Source organism: Triticum aestivum, chromosome 6A (genome assembly GCF_018294505.1).
Source record: "Triticum aestivum cultivar Chinese Spring chromosome 6A, IWGSC CS RefSeq v2.1, whole genome shotgun sequence".
Lineage (NCBI taxonomy): Eukaryota > Viridiplantae > Streptophyta > Magnoliopsida > Poales > Poaceae > Triticum > Triticum aestivum.
Window position 1 is genome coordinate 555,441,510 of NC_057809.1, and position 20,133 is coordinate 555,461,642.

General features: G+C 44.3%; 2 protein-coding genes across 3 annotated transcripts; both read left to right on the forward strand.

The window, feature by feature from the left end:
- The first annotated feature begins 300 nt into the window (after nt 1-300).
- LOC123128456 (protein PHOSPHATE-INDUCED 1) lies at nt 301-1,667 on the forward strand. Its single transcript, XM_044548457.1, has one exon. It carries the CDS (start codon nt 401-403, stop codon nt 1,364-1,366), a length of 966 nt encoding a protein of 321 aa, XP_044404392.1. The 5' UTR covers nt 301-400; the 3' UTR covers nt 1,367-1,667.
- Nucleotides 1,668-4,092: 2,425 nt separating this feature from the next.
- On the forward strand, nt 4,093-10,509 carry LOC123128457 (protein PHOSPHATE-INDUCED 1). 2 transcript variants are annotated; one of them, XR_006463123.1, is made up of 2 exons: nt 4,093-5,370; nt 10,498-10,509. XR_006463123.1 is itself a non-coding variant. In XM_044548458.1 (1 exon), exon 1 carries the CDS (start codon nt 4,371-4,373, stop codon nt 5,316-5,318), a length of 948 nt encoding a protein of 315 aa, XP_044404393.1. In that variant the 5' UTR covers nt 4,094-4,370; the 3' UTR covers nt 5,319-5,474. The 2 variants fall into 2 exon arrangements, 1 of the variants encoding a protein (XP_044404393.1); XM_044548458.1 differs by lacking the exon at nt 10,498-10,509 and having other exon boundaries at nt 4,094-5,474.
- The last annotated feature ends 9,624 nt before the right edge of the window (nt 10,510-20,133 follow it).

Here is a 20,133-nt window from a genome sequence, read left to right on the forward strand (position 1 = left end):
CGAGGAAGCACTCAGCCAAACCTCCATGCATGGCCAGTGTCTGGCGTGCGAGGAAAAGACAACACAATCGGCGGGGGCGTCGCCCTCGGTCCATACGAATCATCCAGCTGCCTCCCACCGAGTCAAACCCGAAACCCCAAAGCCACACGAACCGGAACCGGAAACAAAGGCGGCAACACAAAGTGGAGAAATCATGGGCCGTATGGCCATTGGCCAGGAAGGGTGCACGAAACCCCGACGTGCCATTCCATTTCCACGCGGAGAACGATTGCACGGACCTATAAATACCCGGCCCCGTCGCCGCTCACTAAACCACACCCAAACACGTAGTGCACCTCCTCCACTAAAAGATCATCAGCCTTCAGCAGAGCTACACTAGCTCCAAGCCACCGAGAGAAAAATGGCCGGCTTCTCGTGCACGAGCACGAGCCATGCTGCAGTTGCACTGGTTTCGGTGCTGCTGCTGAGCCTCGCGCACGGCTCGCTGGGGGCTCATGGAGCCAGGAGGCTCATGGAGCTGTACAAGCCGGACCCCAGCGAGCTCCTCACTTACCACAACGGCGCCGTGCTGCAGGGCGCCATCCCGGTCACCGTGCTCTGGTACGGCCGCTTCACGCCGGCCCAGAAGGCCGTCGTCTCCGACTTCCTCCTCTCGCTCACCGCCGCCTCCCCGGCGCCGACCCCGTCCGTCTCGCAGTGGTGGGGCACCATCGCCCAGCTCTACCTCTCCAAGGCCAAGGGCGCCAACGCCAAGCGCGCGACGCAGGTGGCGCTCGCCGGGCAGGTCTCCGACGAGCGCTGCTCGCTCGGGAAGAGCCTCGCGCTGCCCCAGCTCGCGGCGCTGGCCGCCAGGGCCAAGCCCCGGAAGGGCGGCATCGCGCTGGTGCTCACCGCGGAGGACGTGGCCGTGGAGGGCTTCTGCCGGAGCCGGTGCGGCCTGCACGGCTCCGACGCCGCGGCCCGCACCGCGTACGTGTGGGTCGGCAACTCCGCCTCGCAGTGCCCCGGGCAGTGCGCGTGGCCGTTCCACAAGCCGGCGTACGGGCCCCAGGCGCCGGCGCTGGTGGCCCCGAGCGGCGACGTCGGGATGGACGGCATGGTGATGAACGTCGCCAGCATGGTCGCCGGCGCCGTCACCAACCCGTTCGGCGACGGGTTCTACCAGGGCCCCAGGGAGGCGCCGCTGGAGGCCGCCACGGCGTGCCCGGGGGTCTACGGCAGCGGCGCGTCCCCCGGCTACGCCGGGAACCTGGCGGTGGACGCCACCACCGGGGCGAGCTACAATGCCAACGGGGCCAACGGGAGGAAGTACCTCCTTCCCGCGCTCTTCGACCCTGACACGTCCACCTGTTCGACCTTGGTGTAATTTACTATGGTGCAATTTGTAAGGATACGTTGTAGCAGTACTGTGTATAGGATGATCGATGAGATATGATGCTCTGTTTTGTTTTGAAATGCTCTGCTTCTTGCGTGTGATCTTCGCAGAGGCGTTGCTGCAACTTTTGCCGCACCGCGTACAGGCCTATCGGTTCAGAAATTGCAACACCGCCTGTTCAGAGACAAGAAAAGAGGAAATTGCTGCACTGGCTTTCTGCGCAATAATGTAAAGGATACCTGAAAATGTTTGTATTCGAGCAATAATGCAGGCATATGCCAATTTATCATCATGGACACAAAACTGTGATATTCTCCAAAGAACTTTCATCCTAAACCTAACAAAACCCCGGTAACCAAAGATTAGTTTAGTTTGCCATATTTTTCCGGGGGAAAATATTTGATTCGCATATATTAATGAAGTAGAAGATAGAAAAAGCGTCGAAAATCAATACAATCATGACAGCTTGCCAATTACTACCTCCGTTCCGGAATATGTTAACCAAGAATGTAGAAAAAAATATCAACATCTACAACACAAGATAAATAAATATGAAGATACTTTTTATGATGGATCTAATTATATAAATTTGGCACCGTAGATATTGATTTATTTTTCTAAAAACATGGTCAAACATGCACATGCCGGACTTTAAAAAAAATACACCTTATATTTCAGAACGGGGAGTACTTCCAAAGCATGAACACTCACAACCGCGCAAGAAGACCTTCATAAGATCTCAACATGCTACACCCGTAAAGCCCGGACACATGGATCGCGAGCTTGCAAAGGTACCCTCCCCCCCCCCCCCCCCCCTCCTCCAAAAAAAACAACAATCATGACAAAATCGATGGTGCATCCATCAAGCAGCCGCGGGCGGCTATCCATGGCGCCAATGTTCTTATCTTTGTTTCCAGATAATTTCTCTTTCATGATGTCGGGTCGAGGACAGGCACCCGCCTTCTTGCATTTCCCCTGGTTACCTTCTCCTTTAGAAGGCAACAAATCACCTATCACAACCAGGACAAGCGGCATGTGAGCTGACGATAAAATTATATTTATTTTTCTATGAAGAGATCCCTGAAAACAGGTTTGCCTCGTACATTAATTAAGTAGAAAAAATTATCATTTAATTGACGAAAAAAGTTGTCCAAACTGAGACAAACATGATCACATGCGAACTACTTCCAAAGCATGAACACTCACCACTCCATAAACAGACCTCCATAAGCTCCCAACATGCTACACCCGATAACCGCCAACACACCGATTCCCTGCTCGCAGAGGTACCCCCAAAGAGAACACAACAACTATGACACCAAGCAACATAATCCTCGGACCCGTATCCTATGAGGTCACCTTTCTAGTCTTTGCTTTCAGATGACATCTACTTCAGATGTCAGGTCGAGGGCAAGTGCACACCTTCTTGCATTTGTCCATGGTTGCCTTCTCCTTTAGGAGGCAACCACTTGTCTTGCCAAAACCAGGACAAGCAGCCTCCGAACTAGCGATAAAGTAGCAAAAACAAAGAAGGAAAAACTTGAAGAGAGCCCTGGAACAGGTTACCGTGCATGAGACGCAACTACTTTGTTCTTCAATCACACATTTGTGTTGTTGTGAAGCGACCTTCATTTGTGCTTCTAAATTTGACCCAGAAAAGTAACTACCGTTTCCGAATGGTTGTTGCCTGTCTGATGTGGTGATGCTTGACAATGAGTATGCCTGTTACACCCCCTAAAACCCATACGAGTGTTTCAAATCCAGGGCCTCTTTGATGTGTAGGGGTTTTAAAGCACAGGAAAAACATGGAATGGAAGTGGCATGTCATGTTGAATCCTATAGAATTAGTAAACCAGAGGAACTTGGAGCGGTGGATATTTGATGCCACAGGAAAACAAATGAATAACACAAAGAGGTTTGAGTGAACGACATGTTCCGTCCAATTGAGCGCAAAGCAAAGCAAAGCTTAGGTGTTTTTCGTAACGAATCCAACGAATCAAGCAACACATTTAAATATATCTTTTCGAAATGATATAAATCTTCTAAATTTCCTCTGACCCTTTGAATCCAAAAAGCTCTGAAGTTCCACCATGCCTTTATTCTTCTCCCACTGCAGATTGCTGAATCCTTATCAGCAGAGGCCATCACAAGTGGGCAGCGCCTCACGAGAAGCTTCCTCGCTCAGTTATACGGATGAGATCGAACATTTTGACTTCCCAAAACCGGGGCCATCCGGCCATGCAAAGATGATACTAGACCCAACCCACACCACTCTTCAAATGCTACATACTGCCATGCGGTGAACCAGTGAAGGTTGCATCCGAGGGAGGGAGGAAGGATGGCAGTGACCCGTTTCTCTGCACCACCAACATCCAGCTGACCGTGATACAATGCAACCAGCACACGAGCTGCCACGTCGAAGCCCCGTCCGTTGATCTGAAGCAAAGATTAGTGTATCATTTCAGACTGTCACAGCACGAAAGACGCAGCCTGTGCACCCGATCGGCAACGTGATCCAGCGACTGTAAACCGGATCGCTTGTGTCCCCTGCCCGCGCGCGCAGCCGTTTTGTCTGCTGATCAAACTGCCCGGGAAGGCAAAACCAGCTCTTGTGTCTCGCCCATCTCCGGCTGTTTGTGGCCAAGCCATTGACCTACGGATTATTGTTTACGCTCTAGCCTCACCCTCAACAGCTCAGCGGGGCTAGAGTTTTCAAGACTCGGCAACCTTTGCTACGAGCGGCGGACAGCTGTGTGTCCCTCGAGATCTGCATGCATGCCTGTGACCGACGGAAGCATCCCGGAACTTGTTACCACAGCCCGGTGCCGGTGGTGCCATGGCCAAGCCTCTCTATAAATAAGCGGTTTACCGTTCACTTAGCTCACATCTCAGCATCGATCACACATTCATCGACCTCTTTCCCATCTGTCAGTCTCTATAGTCAGCTTGAGCTAGCCACACTCTGTTCTTCGACCACAGCCACAAGTCCTCTGAGATGGCATTCGTTTGTGCCAAGGCAGTGCTGCTCGCAGCGGTGATGCTTGCGAGCGCGGCACAGCTTTGCATGGGCGCGAGGCGCCGCATGGAGCTGTACCGGCCGGACCCGGCCGACATGCTCTCCTACCACAATGGCGCCGTGCTCCACGGCGACATCGCGGTGTCCGTCCTTTGGTACGGCAGCTTCAAGCCGGCGCAGAAGGCGGTGATCCTCGACTTCCTCCTCTCGCTCACCGCCGAGCCTCAGGCCGCCTCGCCGTCGGTCGCGCAGTGGTGGAGCACCATCGACCAGCAGTACCTCTCCCCCGCGAGCGCGAAGTCCAACGGCGCGGGCGAGAAGACTCGTGTCCTGCTCGCGGACCAGCTCTCCGACGGCGCGTGCTCCATGGGCAAGTCACTGACCCTTGAGCAGATCACCGCCCTGGCCGCGACGGCTAGCCCCAAGAAAGGCGGCGTCGCGGTGGTCTTCACGGCGCAGGACGTGGCAGTGGAGGGCTTCGGCATGGGCCGGTGCAGCCTGCACGGCTCCGACGCCAGCTCCGGCACGACCCACATCTGGGTCGGCAACCCGGAGACGCAGTGCCCCGGCGCGTGCGCGTGGCCCTTCCACCAGCCCGCCTACGGCCCCCAGGACGCGCCCCTAATGGCGCCCAACGGCGACGTCGGGGCGGACGCCATGGTCATGAACCTTGCGAGCATGCTCGCCGGCGCGGCGACCAACCCGTTCGGCGACGGGTATTACCAGGGCAGCAGCGACGCCCCGCTGGAGGCCGCCACCGCCTGCCCAGGAGTCTTCGGCAACGGCGCGTACCCTGGATACGCCGGCGACCTCAAAGTGGACCAGGCCACCGGGGCGAGCTACAATTGCAATGGCGCGCATGGCAGGAAGTACTTGCTTCCTGCGCTCTACGACCCTTCCAAGTCCGCCTGTGGCACTTTGGTCTAGTACAAACTGCATTCCAGCATTATTTTTGTTGTTCGTCTGTTCAGAAGGTAGTGTATATATGTCAGAACTGAAGCTATGTAGTAATTCTTTCATCGATCAGATCCTCATGTGTCGGCAATAATGTTGATCAACGAAATGAAATCGGACTATTCTCAATTGTTGCAACGTCCATTTATTTCTGAATCTTTAATGATTTTTTAGCAAAGATGTTCTTAAATTATGTGGAAGAGCTTTTGTAACATGAGGCTCATTTGATATTTTTAGGTCTTCGATGCATGACTTCAGTATAGACTTTCACTTATAACTACAACGGTTGGGCGCTCTTTGCTGCGTCGTTGATGTAGTTGGATAAAAATACCCACTCTGTTTCAAAATACAAGGTGTATTACTTTTTTGAAAATTGAAGCTTTTAAGTTTGATCAAATTTGTAAGTAAATACATCCAAATCCACAATAACAAATTGATATAATTAGATTCATCATGAAATGAATGTCCATAACATTTTGTTTAATATTGTGGATGTTGATTTTTTTGGCTCTAAACTTGGTCAAAGTTAAAGGAATTTAACTTTTCAAAAAATTAATACTCCTTATATTTTTGAATTGGTGGAATATTTAGTTCGGCGGGGCAGGGAGATGATGTAGTGTTTTTTCTATAAAACAGTGATTTGGTGGGCCTTTCGTGGTGTGATTGTTATCAGCTAATAAACCCATATTTATTTGGGGAAATTTCCGCGTCTGTAGCTGCATGTACTCTATTGGTGTTGCTGTATCAGATGGTGGCATTTCGTTTTTCTAGGTGGTAGAAGCGTGCGCGAGATTGATATGTTTCTATAGGCCTGTTTTTGCTGATTGATTTAAAAAATCATTGGCCCGATCAAAACAGTACACCAAATCTAAAATTGAATACCTCAGTTGAATGAAAAGGCTTCAAAATTAGGGAACGTAGTGAATTAAAATAATTGAATGGGAGAGCTCCTCGGAAAATTGTTGACCTGGTCAAAATTGAATGACCCAATTCTAAATTGAGGACGTCAACTAATTGTGGTGTATTAAAAGTTAGGAAGCATGGTGTATACTATAAAAGAAATGAATGGGAGAGCTTTGAGAAATTAGTGACCCGATCAGAATTGGGTGAACCAATTCCAATTAGAGACCTCAGCTGATTGTGAGACCTTTAAAATTAGGGAGCTTAGTATTGTTGACACGGTCAAAATTGAGTTAAACCAATTCTAAATTGAAGACATCAATTAATTGTGAGGCCTAAAAAATGAAGGAGCATTTTGTGTAGTATAACAAAATTGAATCGGAAAGCATTGAGAATTTGTGTACCCAATCAAGATTGGGTGGCCCAATCTCAATTGGAGACCTCAATTGAATGTGAGCTTTTTAAAACTAGGGAGCTTAGTATTATAGAGGATATGTCACCATAATTAGTATAAGTAGTATATATGTTGATCAACGAAATAATGTTGATCAACAAAATGAAATCTGGTTATTCTCAATTGTTGCAATGTCCATTTATTTCCGAGTCTATTTTGAATTTTGTTGCAAGGATGCTTTTAATTTTTGTGGAAGAGCTTTTGTAACATGAGGCTCATTTCATATTTACCTGGACTTCACAATAGACTTTCACTTATAATATTTCACCATACTTAGTATAACTATATATGAAAGGGAAATGCATAATAGAGTTCGAAATTTCATGAAGTATACTACTTGCGTGCAAAGTTTCATGAAGAAATACCTTTTTATGCGAGCTACAAAAATTGATAAAATCACATATATCTAGCACACATGTACCATCACTATAAAAGTATTAGATTTTTTTAGAGCTCACATGAAAAATGTATTTCGTGATGAACTATCACGCGCATCTAATATACTTTCAGATAGTTTTAAACTTAAAAGGATGATTTTTGAGTGTTACAAAATTTCAGGCTCCATGAAGACCGAGAGCAAAAAATCCACTCTCTAGATGAAAAAAAAGTATATATAGCAAGATAAATACAACTGCACCGTTCATATGTTTTGGTATATATACAATGGTTAAATTCATTCATTAGATCACAGAAAGACAAATACTTCTTATAGTTTTGGTTGTGGTGAGTATTTACAAGCGTAAGAGCATCGATAACACCTAGCTTAAAATGAGTTAAATACCGACAAAAAATATATGAGTTTTTGGTCCAAAAACAACTCCAATTGTTAAAGCTACATGGGTTGCTAAATTTTCTAGACTACTACATTTATTTATTTTGCGGGGTACTGCATATATTTTTCTACTCAAGTGTAAAATATAGCCTTCGATTGGCCCAAAGGCTAAGGGCCCCTTTGATTCAAAGTATTTTCACAAGTTTTTTTAGAGGAGTAGAACCCTTTGAAATTTTACCTACAATGGTCTTTTAATTTGTAGGATTGAATCCTCCAAGATTTTTTTCTAAGAATCATTTGTACTGCATTGCATATGAAATCTAGCATCTACTCCAAATTCTTGAAAAGATACCTTTGTTTTTCATGTGATGCAATCAAACAGACTCAACTCTTGTAAGGTTCAAATGGGCATGCCATTCCAATCATGTGTTTTCCTTATTCTGGCGTTTTTACAATCCTGCAAATCAAAAAGGCCCTACGGACCTTTGAATTGGAGGATTTTCCTAGGAATTCTAGAGGATTTCAATCCTAAGGAATTATTCCTATGGAGAAGCCCTTTGGATCATAGGATTATGCCTATCAAATTCATTCCTAGACCCCATTCCATAGGAATTCCAACATGAGCTCAAATCTCTTTTTATTTTTCTTTGAAAAGTCCAATGTACATTTCGCTCTATCTCTCTCTATTTTTTGTCTTCAATCCTCTAAAACTCCCTCTTTCTTATGCACCATCCAAAGACACTCATTGCAGGACTCCTTTGTTTAGAAATTTTGGAAGATTTTATGATACGTGACACCTCAATCATGTGTTTTTATTTTCTTATTATTCCTACATTTACGTATTCCTACAATACAAAGAAGCCCTAAAACCAAATAGTGCACCGCCCCACCCTTGAAGTTTCACAGTCGTCGTGCCACCTCATCCTACCTTTGCCCCACTCGATTTTGGCCGCGAGACATCGCAGCCACTCCCTCGGCCGCCCAAGCCACACCGCTGTAAATCCCCACAAATCGGGACATTTTTCGTGACCCCTGTGACCGCCATAGCTCGAGACGTCATCGGCAGATTTCGCAGATTTCGGCCATCCTCCGCCCCGCCGCTGCCCACCGTTTTCGATTAGTGACTAGGTGACTAGCACACGACAACTACGAACACTGCCAAGCTGCAAGTTCATGTCGGGCTCTTGATGCTCGTTCTGGGCGATGCTCCCAGATTTGATCGCAGCCTTGATTGCTTGTATCTGCGTTGGTAATTCCCCGAAGACGAGAGGATGATGCAGTACAACAATGGTAAGTATTTACTACAACTATAAAACGAAGGTTATCAATCCAGTAGGAGAACCGAGAAACACTGTGTAAACGGTACCTGCACACAAAGAACAAATACTTGTAACCCAACCCGCAAGAGGGGTTGTCAATCCCTCCTCGGTATTGAGATAGATAAATTTGTAGTAGATTGAATAAATAGATCTTGCAAAAACACAAAATAAAATAAATAAAGAAAAAGTCCAGGAAAGTATTTTGGGTTTTGGAATAATTGATCTGAAAACAATATGATAAAAAATAGACCAGGGGTCGTAGATTTCACTAGTGGCTTCTCTCGAGAAAATAACATAAGGTGGGTAAATAAATTACTGTTGGGCAATTGATAGAAGAGCAAATAATTATAGCAATAACCAAGGCAATGATCATGTATATATGCATCACATCCAAGATTAGTAGACTGACTCCTGCTTGCATCTATTACACCACACATCGACCGCTATCCAGCATGCATCTGGTGTATTAAGTTCATGGAGAAACGGAGTAATGCAATAAAAACGATGACATAGTGTAGACAAGATCTATTCATGTAGGAATAGATCCCATCTTTTTATCCTTAATAGCAACAATACATGCGTGCCTCGCTACCCCTCCTATCACTAAGTGAGGACACCGCAAGATCGAACCCATAACAAAGCACCTCTTCCCATTGCAAGAAAAATCAATCTAGTTGGCCAAACTAAACCAAAGTTTCGGAGAAGAAATACGAGGCTATACTAATCATGCATATAAGAGATCAAAGAAGTCTCAAATAATATTCTTAGTTAGATCTGATCATAAACTCGCAATTCATCGGATCCCAACAAAGACACCGCAAAAAGTCATTACATCAAATAGATCTCCAAGAACATCGAGGAGAACATTGTATTGAGAATCAAAAAGAGAGAAGAAGCCATCTTGCTACTGCCTACGAACCCGTAGGTCTATGGTGAACTACTCACGCATCATCGGAGGAGCACCAATGAGGATGATTAACCCCTCCATGATCGTGTTCCCCTCTGGCAAGGTGACAGAATAGGGCTCTAGATTGGATCTCGTGGTTCTCAAACTTGCGGTGGCTGGAATTGTGTTTCGTCGACTCCCCTAGGGTTTTTGAAATATTTGGGTATTTATAGAGCTAAGAGGCGGTGGAAAGGACTCCCGTGGGCCCCACTACCCACTTGGGCGCGCCAGGGCCTCTGGCGTGCCCTCGTGTCTTGTGGGCACCACGGGCCTCCCCTCTGGTACTTCCATGGCTCCCAAGTTGCCTTCTGGGCAGAAAAAATCTCCAAAAAGTGTTGTGGCATTTGGACTCCGTTTGATATGGATATTCTACGAAGTAAAAAACAAGCAAAAAAATAGCAACCGACACTGGGCACTATGTCAATAGGTTAGTCCCAAAAAATGATGTAAAGTTGCTATAAAGTGAATATAAAACATCCAAGAATGATAATATAACATGATGGAACAATAAAAAATTATAGATACATTTGAGACGTATTAGCATCCCCAAGCATAATTCCTACTTACCTCGAGTAGGTAAATGATAAAAACAGAATTTTTATCAAAGTGGACCAGGCCACTGGGGCGAGCTACAACTATAATGGTGCGCATGGCAGGAAGTACTTGGTTCCTGCGCTCTACGACCCTTCCAAGTCCGTCTGTGGCACTTTGGTCTAGTACAAACTGCATTCCAGCATTATTTTTGTTGTTCGTCTGTTCAGAAGGTAGTGTATATATGTCAGAACTGAAGCTATGTAGTAATTCTTTCATCGATGAGGTCCTCATGCGTCGGCGATAATGTTGATCAACGAAATGAAATCAGGTTATTCCCAATCGTTGCAATGTCCATTTATTTCTGAATCTATTTTGAATTTTTTTGCAAGGATGTTTCTAAATTTTGTGGAAGAGCTTTTGTAACATGAGGCTCATTTTTTTGCAAAAAAACATGAGGCGCATTTGATATTTTCAGGTCTCTGATGCACGACTTCATTATAGACTTTCACTTATGATATGTTACCATAATTAGTATAAGTAGTACTGTATATATGAAAGGGAATGCAAAACAGAGCTCGGGCTCCATGGAGCCCTTTATAAGAGTTTAAAATTCAAAATATATTGTTTCACAAAATTATGAAAAGAAATACACACATACATACTGATGTATAGTACTTGCCTGCAATGTTTTATGAAAAAATACTTTTTTTTGCGAACTACAAAAAATGATAAAATCACATATATCTAGCACATGTACTATCACTATAAAAGTACTTGAGTTTTTTAGAGCTCGCATGAAAATGTATTTCGTGATGAAATTTCACGCACATCTAATATACATCTACAAGTATTTATGTATTTCTTTCAAATATTTTTAAACTTAAAAGGTTGATTTTTGAGTGTTACAAAATTTCGGGCTCCATGAAGCCCGGGAGCAAAAAAATCCACTCTCCATATGAAAAAAATGTACATATAGCAAGATAAATACAACTGCACCGTTCATATGTTTTGGTAATATATACCGTGGTTAAATTCGTTCATTAGATCATAGAAATGAAGGAAATATGCCCTAGAAGCAATAATAAAGTTGTTATTTATATTTCCTTATATCATGATAAATGTTTATTATTCATGCTAGAATTGTATTAACCGGAAACTTAGTACATGTGTGAATACATAGACAAACAGAGTGTCCCTAGTATGTCTCTACCTGACTAGCTCATTAATCAAAGATGGTTAAGTTTCCTAGCCATGGACATGTGTTGTCATTTGATGAACGGGATCACATCATTAGAGAATGATGTGATGGACTAGACCCATCCATTAGCTTAGCAGTATGATCGTTTAGTTTATTGTTTTTGCTTTCTTCATGACTTATACATGTTCCTATGACTATGAGATTATGCAACTCCCGAATACCGGGGAACACATAGTGTGCTATCAAACGTCACAACGTAACTGGATGATTATAAAGATGCTCTACAAGTGTCTCCGATGGTGTTTGTTGAGGTGGCATAGATCGAGATTATGATTTGTCACTTCGATTGTCGGAGAGGTATCTCTGGGCCCTCTCGGTGATGCACATCACTATAAGCCTTGCAAGCAATGTGACTAATGAGTTAGTTGCGGGATGATGCATTACAGAATGAGTAAAGAGATATGCCGGTGACAAGATTGAACTAGGTATGATGATACCGACGATCGAATCTCGGGCAAGTAACATACCGATGACAAAGGGAACAACGTATGTTGTTATGCGGTTTGACCGATAAAGATCTTCGAAGAATATGTAGGAGCCAATATGAGCATCCAGGTTCCGCTATTGGTTATTGACCGGAGATGTGTCTCGGTCATGTCTACATAGTTCTCGAACCTGTAGGGTCCGCACACTTAACGCTCGATGACGATTTGTATTATGAGTTATGTGATTTGATGACCGTAGTTTGTTCGGAGTCCTGGATGAGATCACGGACATGACGAGGAGTCTTGAAATGGTCGACAGGTAAAGATTCATGTATTGGAAGGCTATATTCAGACATCCGAAAGGTTCCGAGTGATTCAGGTATTTTTCGGAGAACCGGGGAGTTACGGGAATTCACTGGGGGGAAGTATTGGGCCTTATTGGACTTTAGTGGAAAGGAGAGAAGGGCCACAAGGGGAGGCAGCGTGCCCCCATGGGCTGGTCCGAATTGGACTAGGAGGGGGCGGTGCCCCCTCTTCCCTTCTCCCTCCCCCTTTCCTTCCTTCTTCTCCTACTTGGACTAGGAAAGGGGGAAACCTACTCCTACTAGGAGTTGGAATCCCCCCCTTGGGGCGCGCCCCTTGAGGCCAGCCCTCCTCCTCCTCCCCTCCTTCATATACGGGGGAGGGGGCACCCCATAGACACACAAGTTGATTTCTTAGCCGTGTGCGGTGCCCCCCTTCACAGATTTCCACCTCGGTCATATTGTCGTAGTGCTTAGGAGAAGCCGTGCGTCAGTAACTTCATCATCACCGTCACCATGCCGTCACGCTGACGAAACTCTCCCTCGGCCTCAGCTGGATCTAGAGTTCAAGGGACGTCACCGAGCTGAACGTGTGCAGATCATGGAGGTGTCGTGCGTTCGGTATTTGATCAGTTGGATCGTAAAGACATTCGACTACATCAACCACGTTACTAAATGCTTTCGCTTTCGATCTACGAGGGTACGTAAACACACTCTCCCCTCTCGTTGCTATGCATCTCCTAGATAGATCTTGCGTGGTCGTAGGAATTTTTTTGAAATACTGCGTTTCCCAACAGTGGCATCCGAGCCAGGTCTATGCGTAGATGTTATATGCATAAGTAGAACACAAAGAGTTGTGGGTGATAATAGTCATACTACTTACTAGCAACGTCTTACTTTGATTTGGCGGTATTGTTGAATGAAGCGGCCCGGACCGACATTACATGACCGCATTCATGAGACTGGTTCTACCGACGTGCTTTGCACACAGGTGGCTAGCGGGTGTATGTTTCTCCAACTTTAGTTGAATCGAATTTGACTACGCCCGGTCATTGTTGAAGGTTAAATCAGCACACTTGACGAAAAATCGTTGTGGTTTTGATGCGTAGGTAAGAACGGTTCTTGGTAGAAGCCCGGAGCAGCCACGTAAAAAACTTGCAACAACAAAGTAGAGGACGTCTAACTTGTTTTTGCAGGGCATGTTATGATGTGATATGGTCAGGACGTGGTGAGATATAAATTGTTGTATGAGATGATCATGTTTTGTTAAAGTTATCAGCAACTGGCAGGAGCCTTATGATTGTCTCTTTATTGCATAAGATGCAAGTGCCATATAATTGCTTTACTTTATCACTATGCGATAGCAATAGTTGCAAAAGCAATAGTTGGCGAGATGACCAAGTGACGACACGTTGATAGAGATCAAGATGATGAAGATCATGGTGTCATGCCGGTGACGATGGAGCTCATGACGGTACTTTGGAGATGGAGATCAAAGGCTCAAGATGATGATTGCCATATCATGTCACATATTTTGATTGCATGTGATGTTTATCTTTTATGCATCTTATTTTGCTTAGTAGGATGGTAGCATTATGAGATGATCCCTTACTAAAATTTCAAGGTATAAGTGTTCTCCCTGAGTATGCACCGTTGCGACAGTTTGTCATGCCGAGATACCACGCGATGATCGGGTGTGATATACTCTACGTTCACATACAACGGGTGCAAGCCAGTTTTGCACATGTAGAATACTCGGGTTAAACTTGACGAGCCTAGCATATGCAGATATGGCTTCGGAACACTGGAGACTGAAAGGTCGAACGTGAATCATATAGCAGATATGACCAAGTGCAGATGTTCACCATTGAAGACTACTCCATCTCACGTGATGATCGGACATGGTTTAGTTGATATGGATCACGTGATCACTTAGATGACTCGAGGGATGTCTATCTAAGTGGGAGTTCTTAAGTAATATGATTAATTGAACTTAATTTATCATGAACTTAGTCCTGATAGTTTTTGCATATCTATGTTGTAGATCAATAGCTCGCGTTATAGCTCCCTGTTTTATTTTTGATATGTTCCTAGAGAAAAATAAGTTGAAAGATGATAGTAGCAATGATGCGGACTGGGTCCGTGATCTGAGAATTATCCTCATTACTGCACAAAAGTACTGTGTCCTTGATGCACTGCTAGGTGACAGACCTATTGTAGGAGCAGATGCAGACGTTATGAGCGTTTGGCAAGCTCACTATGATGACTACTTGATAGTTTAGTGCACCATGCTTTACGGCTTAGAATCGGGACTTCAAAAACGTTTTGAACGCCACGGAGCATATAAGATGTTCCAAGAGCTGAAATTGGTATTTCAGACTCATGCCCGTGTCAAGAGGTATAAGACCTCTGAGAAAATACTTTGCCTACAAGATGGAGGAGAATAGCTCAGCTAGTGAGCATGTGCTCAGAATGTCTGGGTACTACAATCATTTGAATCAAGTGGGAGTTAATCTTCCAGATAAGATAGTGATTGACAGAGTTCTCTAGTCACTATCACCAAGTTACTGGAACTTTGTGATGAACTATAATATGCAAGGGATAATGAAAATGATTCCCAAGCTCTTCATGATGCTGAAATCGGTGAAGGTAGAAATCAAGAAAAACATCAAGTGTTGATGGTTGACAAGACCACTAGCTTCAAGTAAAAGGGCAAGATAAAGAAATGGAACTTCAAGAAGAATGGCAAGCAAGTTGCCACTCCCATGAAGAAGCCCAAAGCTAGACCCAAGCCTGAAACTGAGTGCTTCTACTGCAAAGGAAATGGTCACTAGAAGCGGAACTGCCTCAAATACTTGGCGGATAAGAAGGATGACAAAGTGAACAAAAAGTATATATGATATACATGTTATTGATGTGTACTTTACTAGTGTTCATAGTAGCCCCTGGGTATTTGATACTGGTTCAGTTGCTATGATTAGTAACTTGAAACAGGAATTACAAAATGAACAGAGACTAGTTGAGGGCGAGGTGACGATGTGTGTTGGAAGTGATTCCAAGGTTGATAAGATCACCATCGCATACTCCCTCTATCTTCAGGATTAGTATTGGAACTAAATAAATGTTATTTGGTGTTTGCGTTGAGCATAAATATGATTGGATCATGTTTATCGCGATACGGTTATTCATTTAAGTCAGAGAATAATTGTTGTTCTGTTTACATGAATAAAACCTTCTATGGTCTTACATCCAATGTAAATGGTTTACTGAATCTTGATCACAGTGATACACATAATATTGATGCCAAAAGATGAAAGTTAATAATGATAGTGCAACTTATTTGTGGCACTGCCGTTTAGGTCATATTAGTGTAAAGCGCATGAAGAAACTCCATGCCGATGGGCTTTTGGAATCACTTGATGCTTGCGAACCATGCCTCATGGGAAAGATGACTAAGACTTCGTTCTTCGGAACAATGGAGCGAGCCACTGACTTATTGAAAATAATACATAACGATGTATGTGGTCCAATGAGTGTTGAGGCTCGCGGCGGGTATCGTTATTTTCTGGCCTTCACAAATGATTTGAGCATATATGAGTATATCTACTTAATGAAACACAAGTCTGAAACGTTTTAAAAGTTCAAAGAATTTCAGAGTGAAGTGGAGAATCATCGTAACAAGAAAATAAAGTTTCTATGATCTGATCGCGGAGACAAAATATTTGAGTTACGAGTTTGGCCTTCAGTTGAAACTATGTCGAATAGTTTCGCAACTCAGGCCACCTGGAACACCATAGCGTAATGGTGTGTCCGAACGTCATAACCGTACTTTATTAGATATGGTGCGATCTATGATGTGTCCTACCAATTTACCAATATCGTTTTGGGGTTATGCATTAGAGAAAGTTGCATTCACGTTAAATAGGGAAACATCTAAAAATCCGTTGAGATGACACCGTATGAATTGTGGTTTAGCAAGAAACCTAAGTTGTCGTTTCTTAAAGTTTGGGGTTGCGATGCTTATGTGAAAAAGTTTCAGCCTGATAATCTCAAACCCAAATCAGAGAAGTGCGTCTTCATAGGATACCAAAAAGAAACTGTTGGGTACGCCTTTTATCACAGATTCGAAGGCAAGATCTTTGTTGCTAAGAGTGGATCCTTTCTAGAGAAGAAGTTTCTCTCGAAAGAAGTGAGTGGGAGGAAAGTAGAACTTGATGAGTTAATTGTACCTTCTCCCGAATTGGAAAGTAGTTCATCACAAAAATCAGTTCTAGTGATGCCTACACCAATTAGTGAGGAAGTTAATGATGATGATCATGAAACTTTAGATGAAGTTACTACCGAACCTCGTAGGTCAACCAGAGTACGTTCCACACCAGAGTGGTATGGTGATCCTGTTCTGGAAGTCGTGTTACTAGACCATGACGAACCTACGAACTACGAGGAAGCAACGATGAGCCCAGATTCCATGAAACGGCTTAAGGCCATGAAATCTGAGATGAGATCCATGTATGAGAACAAAGTATGGACATTGATTGACTTGCCCGATGATCGGTGAGCCATTCAGAATAAATGGATCTTCAAGAGGAAGACGGACGCTGATAGTAGTGTTACTATCTACAAAGCTCGAATTGTCGCAAAAAGGTTTTCGACAAGTTCAAGGTGTTGACTTCAATGAGATTTTCTTACTCGTATCGATGCTTAAAAGTCTCTCCGAATCATGTTAGAAGTTGCCGCATTTTACGAAATCTAGCAAATGGATATCAAAACTACATTCCTTAATAGATTTATTAGAGAAGAGTTGTATATGATGCAACCAGAAGGTTTTGTCAATCATAAATGTGTTAACAAAGTGTGCAAGCTCCAGCGATCCATCTATGGACTGTTGCAAGCATCTCGGAGTTGGAATATACGCTTTGATGAGTTGATCAAAGCATATAGTTTTATACAGACTTACGGTGAAACATGCATTTACAGACAAGTGAGTGTTGGAAATATGCCCTAGAGGCAATAATAAAAGCATTATTATTATATTTCCTTGTTCATGATAATTGTCTTTATTCATGCTATAATTGTGTTATCCGGAAATCATAATACATGTGTGAATAATAGACACCAACATGTCCCTAGTAAGCCTCTAGTTGACTAGCTTGTTGATCAACAGATAGTCATGGTTTCCTGACTATGGACATTGGATGTCATTGATAACGAGATCACATCATTAGGAGAATGATGTGATGGACAAGACCCAATCCTAAACATAGCATAAGATCGTATAGTTCGTTTGCTAGAGTTTTTCCAATGTCAAGTATCTTTTCCTTAGACCATGAGATCGTGTAACTCCCGGATACCGTAGGAGTGCTTTGGGTGTACCAAACGTCACAACGTAACTGGGTGACTACAAAGGTATACTATGGGTATCTCCGAAAGTGTCTGTTGGGTTGACACGGATCAAGACTGGGATTTGTCACTCCGTATGACGGAGATGTATCACTGGGCCCACTCGGTAATACATCATCATTATGAGCTCAAAGTGACCAAGTGTCTGGTCACGGGATCATGCATTACGGTACGAGTAAAGTGACTTGCCGGTAACGAGATTGAACAAGGTATTGGGATACCGACGATCGAATCTCGGGCAAGTAGCATACCGATTGACAAAGGGAATTGTATACGGGGTTGCTTGAATCCTCGACATCGTGGTTCATCCGATGAGATCATCGAGGAGCATGTGGGAGCCAACATGGGTATCCATATCCCGCTGTTGGTTATTGACCGGAGAGCGATCTCGGTCATGTCTACATGTCTCCCGAACCCGTAGGGTCTACACACTTAAGGTTCGGTGACGCTAGGGTTGTAGGGATATGTATATGCAGTAACCCGAATATTGTTCGGAGTCCCGGATGAGATCCCGGACGTCACGAGGAGTTCCAGAATGGTCCGGAGGTAAAGAATTATATATAGGAAGTGCTATTTCGGCCGTCGGGACAAGTTTCGGGGTCACCGGTATTGTACCGGGACCGCCGGAAGGGTCCCGGGGGTCCACCGGGTGGGGCCACCTGCCCCGGGGGGCCACATGGGCTGTAGGGGTGTGCGCCTTGGCCTATATGGGCCAAGGGCACCAGCCCCAAGAGGCCCATGCGCCAGGAGATCAAGAAAGGAAGAGTCCTAAAGGGGGAAGGCACCTCCTAGGTGCCTTGGGGAGGAGGGATTCCTCCCTTGGCCGCCGCCCCCCTAGGAGATTGCATCTCCTAGGGCCGGCGCCCCCCAGGCTCCCTATATATAGTGGAGGAAGGAGGGCCTCTCACACCACGCCTTTGGTGCCTCCCTCTCCCTCTCCAACACATCCTCCTCCTCCATAGAGCTTGGCGAAGCCCTGCTGGAGTACTGCAGCTCCATCAACCACGCCGTCGTGCTGCTGCTGGAGCCATCTTCCTCAACCTCTTCTTCCCCTTGCTGGATCAAGAAGGAGGAGACGTTACGCTGACCGTACGTGTGTTGAACGCGGAGGTGCCGTCCGTTCGGCGCTAGGATCTCCGGTGATTTCGATCACGTCGAGTACGCCTTCCTCATCCCCGTTCTTTGAACGCTTCCGCGCGTGATCTACAAAGGTATGTAGATGCAATCCGATCACTCGTTGCTAGATGAACTCCTAGATGGATCTTGGTGAAACCGTAGGAAATTTTTTGTTTTCTGCAATGTTCCCCAACAGTGAGTGGGAGCACTACAGCCTTTCTGATAAGTATATGTGAATGACATATTGTTGATCGAAAATGATGTAGAATTTTCTGGAAAGCATAAAGGAGAATTTGAAAGGAGTTTTCCAAATAAAGAATTACCTGTAAAGCTACTTACATATTGGGCATCAAGATCTATAAAGATAGATCAAGACACTTGATAAGACTTTCGATGAGTACATACCTTGTAAGATTTTGAAGGAGTTCAAAATGGACCAGTCAAAAGAAGGTGTTCTTGCCTGAGTTGTAAGGTGTGAAATTGAGTAAAGACTCAAAACCAGGCCATGGCAGAAAATAGAAAGAGAATGAAAAGTCATTCCCTATGCCTCAGTCATAGGTTCTATAAAGTATGCTATATTGTGTACCAGACCTATTGTATACATTAGCATGATTTTGGAAAGGGAGTACAATAGTGATCTAGGAGTAGATCGCTGGACAACGGTCAAAATTATCCTTAGAGGACTAAGAAAATATTTCTCGATTATCGAGGTGATAAAAGAGTTCATCGTAAAGAGTTACGTTGACGCAAGCTTTTTACACCGATCTAGATGACTCTGAGTCTCGATCTAGATACATATTGAAAGTGTGAGCAATTAGTTAGAGTAGCTCCGTGCAGAGTATTGTAGACATAAAAATTGCAAAATACATACATATCTGAATGTTGCAGACCCATAGACTAAACTTCTCTCACAAGCAAAACATGATCACTCTTTGGGTATTAATCACATAACGATGTGAACTAGATTATTGACTCTAGTAAACCCTTTGGGTATTAGTCACATGAAGATGTGAACTAATCACATAAATATGTGAACTATTGGTGTGAAATCACATGACGATGTGAACTAGATTATTGACTCTAGTGCAAGTGGGAGACTGAAGGAAATATGCCCTAGAGGCAATAATAAAGTTGTTATTTATATTTCCTTATATCATGATAAATGTTTATTATTCATGCTAGAATTGTATTAACCGGAAACTTAGTACATGTGTGAATACATAGACAAATAGAGTGTTCCTAGTATGCCTCTACTTGACTAGCTCGTTAATCAAAGATGGTTAAGTTTCCTAGGCATGGACATGTGTTGTCATTTGATGAACGGGATCACATCATTAGAGAATGATGTGATGGACTAGACCC

Coding starts and splice junctions, on each gene's coding strand:
- LOC123128456 (XM_044548457.1), top strand. CDS start 401: ATGGCCGGCTTCTCGTGCACGAGCACGAGCCATGCTGCAGTTGCACTG.
- LOC123128457 (XM_044548458.1), top strand. CDS start 4,371: ATGGCATTCGTTTGTGCCAAGGCAGTGCTGCTCGCAGCGGTGATGCTT.